The sequence below is a fragment of the Diadema antillarum genome, unplaced genomic scaffold (genome assembly GCF_040938485.1).
Source record: "Diadema antillarum isolate AM-2024a unplaced genomic scaffold, OU_Dant_1.0 seq00001769_RagTag, whole genome shotgun sequence".
Classification (NCBI taxonomy): domain Eukaryota; kingdom Metazoa; phylum Echinodermata; class Echinoidea; order Diadematoida; family Diadematidae; genus Diadema; species Diadema antillarum.
The window spans coordinates 95,158-106,335 of NW_027272450.1; the positions used below are offsets into that span (position 1 = coordinate 95,158).

Here is an 11,178-nt window from a genome sequence, read left to right on the forward strand (position 1 = left end):
AACGTGATTCTACGTAAGATCCGAATCAGGAAGACATTTATTTGATACCAGTAATTTGCGGTAGTGTGTCGGGTGTGTGTTTTCATACAGACTATTTTTGCAGGCCCATACATTGCATTGGCCGTGGTGAAAACTGTGTGTGCGCTGTGCTGTGCTGTGCTAGTACTGTACTACTATGTCTGTAGAGTGTGGATGGATCATGGATACATACCACGGCACTGGCACTGACTGTACCAGTCAGTGCTGGTAGTGCACAAATATAGTGGATCACATGTGCAGAGTTTTGAGAGATATCCTGCCACTCTTCGCTCCTTAAATAGTCTTAATTGTAGAATGTAGCACCAAAATGAAACAATGACAATATGATATGACATGAATGATCAATATTAATGTCAATAATGAGACCTCTCAGTGCTTTTGATGTATTTGGGGTAGACCCTCTATGGGACATGACTTGGAGATCTACCTCTGTCGACTGTCATTTTGAAAAATAATGCCACTAGGTAAATTAACAACATGTAGGGTCCTAAATTTACACTCTTAAAGGCATATATAGGCCTACCCGGTGTATGCGGGGATGCTGTTGGATGATACTGCCAATCACCGTTAGCATTGATACGAAGATTGCCAAGGTTGAGCGGTCATCAAGAGTAAAGCGCGTAGGTGTTGCTAGGTAATGCGCCGTTACTTTCATTGTCATCTCTGTGCATCACACACTCACAGTCTGTAGTGATGCCATGCATGGTCATTGATAGTGCATGCTTATGTGCTTCTATTAGTATGACGTCACAAAAGAAGTTTGCTAAAGCTGGCTTTCATCCCCCTTAGGCCTTAGCTGAATCATGAGCCGGACTGTGATCGGACCACCACTGACTACAGTGGATCGGACTTCTTCGGACCTGTGGAAATGGGTCAAAGCGTACAAGCGCTAACGAGGAGTTGATAGGAAACTTGCGCTTTGCGAATGAGATTAAGTATACACCTCCATGTCACTGTACAAATACTAAATGTTGTGTGCACAGCACAGTGTCTGGTCCGGCTAAATAAAAAGATGAGAGAAATGTGTGATAAACATGTGATGCGTAGTTGTGTTACTAGTGTGGTAGTAGACTCATTACAGCAGATGTCAAACATGAAAAGACAGAGGACAGCCATCCAAACCCCTCATATACTATGGCAGGGGAACCTCCCAGAGATGTGTAGTTGCTGCATCAACAACCCCAGTGATCTTAATTAAAGTTCAGTGTATCATCATCATGAAGTTGCTGCTATATTCTTCCACAGTGTGTATCGAAGTCATTTAAAATTTTTAAGTTAATATTTTGGCCTCATACTTTAATTTTTTTTTTCTTTGAGTTTCATGCTTTGATAGCCAATGTTGCAATAATTAAAATGAATAGTTACATCCAAAATAGATGATCCATAAGCTGTGTCACAGATGTGAAAGTAAAGTAGGCCCCAACAAAGCCTCTAACAACAAAAATAAAATTATGTTTACCCCAACCTAGATATATATATTTTTAGGTTTCCTTTTTACAGTATTTCCTTTCAGTGATTGTACTTTTCTCCGTAATGTAGCTTTTGGCTTGCGTCATGGCTGTGGAGTCGGACCTGGCACGCATTGGTAGATTGAAAGAGGAGGAGGAAAAGGCACTCTTTGAGACGTTGGAGAAGGTTCGTCAGTGGGAAAAATTTGATGAGGATTACACCGCACTCAAGACCAGATTATCAACTCTGCCCGACAAGGTGTCACACCCAATCATGGTGGGTTACGGGTACTTGGGTAGTTTAATTGTTTCTCTTTAACACACACATACACAGTACAAGACACACACAGAGCAAGCAATGAGCTGAAAATTTGAAAATTTTGGTTTTATTATCACATTTTACAAGAATATGAATTCATTGCTAAAATGCAGTCATGTTGGAAAGGACTAGATGTTGGAAAGGACCAGATTATGCCTATTCTTATTCAAGTGTAGATTTTTAGATGGTAAAGGAATTCCTTTCTGTCCTCTTTTGGATTCCCAAGGTGTAGATTCTCAGATGACAAAATGCCTATCTGGACTACAGATTTATATCTCATTGTAAAATGATATTCCATGTTTTTATGATGGAAATGATATTGATAGCATTATCAGAACAAAACAGAGTTTTTGTGTTTTTCCATGAAGGAAATGAGGCTAAAATAACATGTTTTCATTTAGACAGCAATTATACACCTTTATTGTGTGATTATTGATTATCATTTTTTTTATTTTTATTTTTTTTTTAAGGGGCGGGTAGGGAGGGGAAATGATTATTAAACTTGACATTAAACTCCGCTATTGTTTCACTGACCCATAGTGTAATTGTTCAGCTACTAAAAGAACCAGTTCAATGTGCACTTATTAATACTGCTGAACGTATTTACTTCTCGTGCAGCACAGGCACCTGAAAACCTCTAAACTTGTTACAGCCAATGGTTCTTATAATCATGTCTAGGTACCCTTTGGGAAGCTTGCCTTTATGCCGGGCAAGCTTGTTCACACCAATGAGATACTAGTGCTACTTGGGGACAACTGGTTTGCCGAACGATCAGCCAAACAGGCATGCGATGTCATTGACCGGCGGAAAAAATGTAAGTTGGCAGTCGATAGCCCTTCCACCTACATGTATCTGTGCCACTCAATTTTTGAGTTATATGCATTCTTGCCACCAGATTTAAATTGCAGTTTCATATGTCTCTTCCACAGAGCTACCAAGTCTCACGCATTCTGCGTGAGACTCAAGCATTTAGGGGCCGTCTCACGATCTCACGCATGGCACCCATTTTTCTCACGAACCGCGCGAAATCGGCAACTTGGGCCTATAATAATGAGCATAGCTCAAAAGATTAAAGTGATAGTTGCCATTGAAGGTATATTTTCCTTTTGTCTTTCAAAATAAGTAAAAAATATTGCACAATTGAAAGCTAAAAATTGAAAAAGCACCCTACCGTGGGAGGCTACAGGGGGAAAAACCCCTCCCACACCCTCGCTCGTGCGCACATTCGCTCGCCGAGATGCCGAGTCATGAAAATCTCACTCATAAAAATTTTGTGAAATTGGCATCCCTGCTTCCATACTTGGTTGCTCACTCTCTCTCTCTCTTGCACTTTCTCTCCCCCTCCTCTCTTTCTGTCCTCCTTATCTATCCTCTCTGTTGTTGTTTTTTTTTTACTTACTTAATATTATGTTGATGCAAGGCATTCCTTGGCAAATATCTTCTCCAGGATATCTTTTTAATGCATTCCTCCCTATCAGGCTTTGTTGTTTGTCTGTCCGTCCATCCATGAGCAAGCATCCTGGTACCAGATGAAGCTCCTTATATCTTCAGCCCTATTCACTATGTAGAGGAAAAGGGCTCGTCAACGATCACTCCAAGAATTGTTAGCATTACCCATTTCTCACTCTTCTCCAGTTTAGTTCTTGACCCTCCACCCAAACAAAAGACATGTTTTGTTGTTTTATTAATCTGCTAGACAGTGATCTGTATTTATTATGGAATAGATATATAGCCTAAAATAATTGTGTTTCTCTTTTTCGCCCACCCTGTCCTATCCCGATGCCTGCGGATGTGATTCTGATAGACGTTGGAAAGATGATAGACGACCTCAAGAAACAGCAGTATCTCCTGGAGTCGAGACTAGGCTTTGTTTCGGACCTTAAGAGCACCACAGAAGGTCGGGGAGACGTGGTGGAGATCAGGGAGGACTATGATGCAGAGAAAGAGGCTAAATGGAGAGGTACATTGTGACAGCAGGATCCTAATTACCCATTGCTTTTAGAAACCATGTCAGGAAAGGATTTTAAATAGAGAATTTTTTGGTTGTCAAGCTATTTGTCATACTGCCAGTTTCTGGCCAGTACCAGTATTTTTATTCTCTCTCTTTATGATTTATTTCCCCGTGTAAGAAGAAATGATTAATGTACTCCTTTAAGTATCTTTGTAGTAAGATTGGTAGAAACATTCTGCTTATGTCCTGTAATCACTGTTTGGTGAACTCTAGAATATTGATATGCCCCTCATCATAACCGAAGATTTTACATTCATTGTGACAATCTGAGAATGCAGGTGTAGAAGTACAGTGTTTGCAAGTCTTGTATCATCAAATCGTCACCTGTTTTCAATGGCAGGCCTCGAATTAACCGACGGCCACCTCTCGTTGGCCGCAATGCCTTTTTTTCCTTGATCAAAGTTACGGCCAAAAATAATGTACCCTTTTTCTTGTGGCCGTGGTGCCCTTTTAGAATGAAAGTTATTATTTATGACGTATCTTCTATAATATACCCTTTCTCAAAGTCTACACTTTAATAAGCTTGAACAACTTTCCTGATCTCAAATATCATACCTTCAGTTCACTTGCGTCCCAATAATTATATCTGATTCAAACTCAAAGTATCTTTCCGAGATACGAGACGACGTGTAACGTTAGAAGTCTACGTACATGTACGCCCGACCGGCTTTTACCATCCCGACTGCCTCCGCAGCGCAGCGGCCATAGAGTTACTAGCTAGGCAGCGGCAGGCCGGAGCAAGTGGTCGCAAGCCATGCTAAAAAATGCCAGGCCTGTCGGACGGCTGCGAGCATTGCCATCTCTCTCGCTCTGCATTCATGCCCGCATGCTCAAAGCAAAATGGCACCGGAAGTGCTCCAAAGCGAGCGCGGTGTACGTGTTGAGAACGTACTGTATTACAGAACTTACATCGTATTGTGTATGGCCTACTGCCTAACATCGTCTGCTGCGGAGAGATCTTATGCGTGCGTGCGCTGCTGGAGTGTAGCAGCACGGTCAATAGCATACAGCTCTATGGGGCATTCACATCACGTATAAACACCCAACATGCCCTTTCCAATGTGGCCTTGGTGCCCCTCTGACAGACCTAAGTGCCCTGGCCTCTTGGAAAAAGTGCCCTTTTCTAAATGGCCTTGCCCCTCCAAAATCCTATTTCGAGGCCTGCAATGGTAATGATGCAAGACATCATTTTCATGATATAGCATTGTATGAAGTGCATTCACTCAGAGAGAAGATGCATCTTAATTCACCGATTTCCAGAAGTCTGTCCTTTTCTTCCAGTATTTACTGTAGGGATTGTTTTCCACCAAGTAACTATGGCCTTCGAAGTGCCAAAGCATAAAACTGAAGAGATTGGTTAGAATCAACTTCTGATGCTTTTATAGATTTGCCATCTGAATGGACATCTAGGTTTGGGAAAATTATCCTATAACCGTAGAGCCAAGGTAACTGTAAGCACTAACAAGTGGCACACCACTTTCATCTTTTCCTACATCTGGAAACTTCAGAGCAGAGGAGAGCAAACAAGAAGAAGAAGAAGGCTTCTGCGGAGCCGTCACCACCACCACAAACTACGGCAACAACCAAGCCATCTGGAGGCCACCAGAGTCTTGGGAGTGGAGGAGAGGAGGGGGCTGGGGAAAGTGGTGCAGACACCAAAGCGATGAGCGAGGAAGAGGAGCGCTTGTGGGCCAGACTGGATGAACTGGAGAGGCAGGAGGAAGAGCTGGATGAGATGGAGTAAGTGTATTATGCATTCCATTCATCACTCTGTCAAGATATTTTGTGTTGCTGACTTTGCTGAAGTTGCTTGGATGTTACTAGGATGTTGCTGAAGTTGCTGAAATTGCTGAGATGTTCTCCAAGTTGGGTTGTCAGACACCTGCAGTTTTAGCAGGGTCCCCTTTATCACAAGTGCTTCATTATGGTGCAATTTCTAATATCTGGGGGGCATTTCACGAAGCGTTTGGTCAGATATTTTTTCTGACAAACTGTTATAAGCTACTGAAATCCTTGCATCTAATTGGCTGAAAGCAAATTTGCCGCACAGATTTGTCGGACAAAACGCTTCATGAAATGCCCCCCTGATGTCAAAATTGTGGTTTTCAGATAGAAGGTAAGGAGAATGTAGGAGTGTATATGCGATGTGTTTTTTTTTTTTTTTTTCTTCAGTCTAAGGAGGTTTATCCATACTGAATTTGTACGTTAGGGGAGAAAGGTACAGGTTCGTTTCTCTTCACAATGCATGCATCATCTTCATTTCTATCTATGCAGCATGTTGGATGAAGATTATGAGGAGGAGACAGTAGCGTCACACAAACAAACCGCAGCAGCTGAAGAAGCTAAGCTCCCAACAGTGACGGGACCAAGTCAAAGGCACGTTCATTGGGGCGATGAGCAGACACCTCCCACGTCAGAAATGACTCTCAATCTCGGAGAAGATGACAGCGATGACGAGGATGAAGAGGATGGCGATGATGATGGACCAGGTTCGACATCGGTCATCCACTTCACACACAATAAGGGGCAGGACAAGCAGGTATTTGTGCTTTTCAATGTAATGTTAGTTAATGGTAGCAGCAGTAATGATAATGATGGTGATGATAATTACTGGTAATCATAATAATGATAATGATAATAATGATGATGATAATTATCATCATCATCTTCATCATATGAATGTTGTCTTATTCATCATAGTAGGGCAGATATGTAACAAAAATTGGTCGAAATGCTCACACCCGGCGGAGAGTATGAAATTTTGCATATAGGGGTATTTTGGGGCGCTGATTTCAAATATTGCGGGATCCAAGAGATCTGATCACGGGGTCGGCCGCCATTTTGAATTCCAATATGGCCGCCATCGCAAAACAAATTCAAAGATCCCTATCTTCAGTTCTGAATGACCTGTGGCACCAAAATTTGGTACACATGAGCGTTTTGACACATTGAATTTGATGACAGATTGATTTGGAGTGTCTGACAAACATCGAATGGCCGCCATTTTGAATTCCTATATGGCCGCCTCGACGAAATATTCAAAATCCCTATCTCGATTTCTTAGTGGTGAGTGACCCTGAAATTAGGGGTAAACAAGTATTTTAACATACTGAGTTAAAATATTAACTGATGTGATGTGTCTGACAAACGCAATACCTGCTATTTTGAATTCCAATGTGACTACGAAGACAAACATCATGACTAACATTCACGGGCATGTCAAAAAGTGCAGCAAAAAGGAAGCATAATGCACCTTTCACTGACGTCACAATGTAAATACAGCAGCGCGCACTCTATCAGTTACAAACGCGCTCTCAATCAGGTAGCCTAATTTACAAACCCGAGATAGAGATTTTCAACACTCCACCATGGCAAATATGTATAAAAATTCAAATTGACTGCTGTGCAGCTTGTCAGACAAATCAAATAAGTCTGTTATTGAAGTCATCATATCACCATGCTTTAATATATCAAATTCCAATGGCTAATGTCATTCAGAACTGAAGATAGATATCTTTGACGGCGGCCATATTGGAATTCAAAATGGCGGCCGACCCCGTTGTCAGACCTCTTGGATCCGGCAATTTTTGAAATCAGCGCCTCAAAATACCCCTATATGCAAAATTTCATACTTTCCGCCGGATGTGAGCATCTTTTTCATGTATCTGCCCCACTATCAGTCCTCTTCACTGCTGTATCAAAATTATCATTCCCTTGCGTCATGTACTTTGGTCAAGATGGACATTGTGGAGAAAACCTGAATGCCCTGGGTGGGATTCAGACCAAGTACTCCCCTCCCTGCTAGTAATTCTCCTGTGTGGAAGCATTGACCGTTACAAGTAACACATAAGATTGTTAGAATTAGGGGCTGCAATACTGCTATGAGTAATGGACACCAAAATGTGGTGCATTACAATGTTAAATGTCCATTTGAGTCACTAGATAGCACTTACTGTATGTGCAATGCATGATTTTGTTTCCTTCGCTGTTTAGGAACCACCCATGACGGAGAATGGCAAAGACATATCGCCCAGATCTCCCGGCGATATCTATGAGCTCTACCATTCCAAGAGCAGTGGTGAGGGTGGGAAGTCGTCAGAGGTGCAACCCAGGTCCATTCTCAAGCACTCGCGTGAGTCGTCAGAAGCACAACCCACGTCTGTTCTTAAGCAGACGTCTGTCCCACATCAGGCAGAATCTACATCCAAGAGGAAGGAAGAAGCTAAGGGAAAGCGTCAGCCTCTGCCTGCGCCTGTGTCTGTAAGTTTTTCTTTTCTCTTTTCACATCAATCAAATTAGTCCAATGCAGAAAACATGTCATTGCAACTAGGTGCTGAATAACAGCAGCAAGAGAAGTAATTTAGTATGGAGACAATAAAGTTGTACTGGCTGCTGTTCCTGCTTCATTATGTGAAATAAAAGTGGTTTATCATCAGTCTCCTCAAATGATACGATTTTCCAGACTCTGTGCTTCCCATGATGTAGAATTTGTGTCATTAAATTTCCAAATGTCAGCCACAGACACACTAAAAGATTTTGAAAAATTTTATTTTGAACTTAACCCTAAAATGACCAGGGGGTGGTATCAACCCCCTCGACATTAGTGTTCAGATTCATCAGGCATGCAGGAGATGTGGTATTCATACACAAACAGTCAATTCACAGCATATCAGCAACATGCTTCCCCAAACCTGACATATTTTGAAACTTTTCAATAGTCTGGACTTTAATAACAGGAGTTAGATAAGTTATCAGATATGTAATTTTCACCCCCCCCCCCAGCAAATATGACATTTTTAAAATGTTTAGCCAAATCACCTTATGTGGCAGTTTACCTAGCTTCAATAACTTTGACTCTGTCAGTATAATGTGATTATGGGTCATATAAATTGGATTCTTTCTTTCTTTCTTTCTTTCTTTCTTTAGGAGACAAAATGAATTGAAACAATGAAAAGGTAGCTTAAAAGGTCATGGGATAAAATGTACTGATGCTAAGGTGCACTGATGTTAGGTGGTTATCTAACATGTGGATGTATACCTGCTTCATATGATATTTGAAATTGGAGAATTTAGCCTAATTTGTGTTTTGATTGCATCAAAATACAACAAGAATCTTGCTTCATTTCCATTTTTCTTCTGCAGGCATTTACAGGAAACGTTGTTGAGCACAGCCATTCAGCAGTACCCAGTGCAGCTCCCGTTCCTTCAGAGCAGGGTCAAGGATCAAAGCGTGTGTCAAAGTTCAAAGCAGCCAGACAGGGGAAGAGATGATAGAGACCCTGGGAGGGATGTAAATGAACCGAGAGCATTGATGCATTCTAGGATCACGATTAACCCACAGCTTTGGGGCCAAGTCATGCACATTGCCGAAATCATCTAAGCCTGAGCCTAAGAGTGGCTTGCAGTAGGCTGTGTGGTCACTTCCTGATAGGGATGCACCCCCCTCCCTTCCCCTCTGCAATATGTGAGCAGCAGTGCCACCCTTCAATCATAGTCATATGCACCAGACAGCACTGTCACCATTCAATAGGTGTCTGCACCCATATATCTCATCGTGCGGGTGAACCTATATCACCGTGTTGTCAATTTCAGTGACTACCTGACTCACCTAGGCTTGAAGAGTGCCATGCTCATCTTTTGGTAGTCAATCTGTGGACGCCCATGGATTTGGCAATAATTTGATGCTTGATTTCCAGTTATAGATCTAAATTGCCGTCTTATGCATGTTGATATCTATCCAATGTGCAATCACAGCATTATGGTTGGGATTTGTCTCAAGGCCCTATAGTGATGGGCATAAGTGCCTAATAACTTAATCGTAGTTGTAAGATCTTGGAGAAAGAGAATATGATTTTTTGCATGGAATTTAACACAAAAACCTTTTTAACGTCAAGTAAATGAAAGCTGGCTGAATGAAAGAACATAATTGTGATAGAAAATATGAAATTCAGATATGAATCATGTGTTTAAGTGTTATCGTCCACTTTATTGTGTGTTTCCATGAAACGTTAGATCATGGGTATGAAAGGATAACATTGCAATTCATCTGGATGTAAAATGAGATACAACAATTGTAGGTAATCCTTGACATGAAAGCAGAAAGTTGAATGTAAGTATATAAACTGCTTGGCTTCCTTTAACCGTTCAAATCCCAGGGATATTTGCTGGAGAAAAAAAAACACCTTGTCATCACCAAATTGGCACATCTGAATTTCACAGCATATAGTATGTGGGAGAAAGATTAGATGGAAGTATTTAGATTCATTAAATCCACACAAAATCAGGAAAAAAACACAAACATTTGCAATTTGACACTGAAACAATAGCTTTTGCCTCAAATAAAAGGTAATGTTTTGTTGTACCTGATGAAATCCTAGCAGTGGATGATAGAAATTGTAGTTGAAAAAAAAAAATAGTGCAGCATCAAACCACTGAAATATTCTGTCTTTGTCTCGATGAGTTAAACAAATTCACTATTCAGACTTATTCACCAACATGAAGATGGTAACAACACTTACACAGTATCTTCATATGACAGCCTTGATGGTCTGTGTGTATGCATGTGTGAGGCTGTTTCTCTGTCTGTCTGTGTGAGTACATTTGTGTATTTGATTCATAGAGTTCCTCTTGTGTTCAAATCATATCTGGACATTAAAGACTACCAAAAAAAAAAGAAAAAAGAAAGAAATAAAACCTAAAACTTAATTTTGTTCTCTTGTTGAGTGTCTATGTTGTCTGTGTCTATGCCTGATTTATACAAACACACAGGAAAGGGTAACATGGTACACTTTTACAATCTTTCATTATACATTTTGTATTTCTTTTGCATTTGTGAAAGTGTGTAATATCTCCCTGTACTTACAGACAATTGCACTTGGACCTGAGAAATATGCCATGACAAGAAAGATGTAGGTAAACTAAAGTCATAAGTGGATGCTTGCTAGCACCAAACCTTATTCTTTTCATCCACTCAATTTTGAATTACATTGGTTCCTAATTATCTCCTTTTCTGAGAAAAAAAAATGCTAAGAAGCTGAGCACTAACAAAAATACCATGGGCATAGAAATTATGCATTGTTCCATTCATTTGCTGGTCAAGCAATTGAGACCTATTTTGTTTTGTCATGGTGAACTGCTATCCAGTTGGATCTGCATCATGTAGCTACTGATTCAAAATCCTACATGCATTTTCAATAACGCTCTGTAACCACAATATTTGATACAGTATCAAAGAACTTTTTTAAATTCCCCCAATCGTATTAGTGGCTTACTTTATTTTTTATCAGTTGCTTACTTTATTTTTTATCAGTTGTTCCAGGAATGCACACCTCTGTCTGTTCTTTTCATTTCTTCTGAAAGTA

General features: G+C 40.7%; 1 protein-coding gene across 1 annotated transcript; it reads left to right on the plus strand.

Moving 5' to 3' along the window:
• Window positions 1-1,593: 1,593 nt before the first annotated feature.
• LOC139712179 (uncharacterized) lies at window positions 1,594-9,088 on the plus strand. Its single transcript, XM_071624018.1, has 7 exons — window positions 1,594-1,764; window positions 2,485-2,620; window positions 3,611-3,766; window positions 5,326-5,557; window positions 6,092-6,356; window positions 7,811-8,077; window positions 8,960-9,088. Exons 1-7 carry the CDS (start codon window positions 1,594-1,596, stop codon window positions 9,086-9,088), a joined length of 1,356 nt encoding a protein of 451 aa, XP_071480119.1.
• The last annotated feature ends 2,090 nt before the right edge of the window (window positions 9,089-11,178 follow it).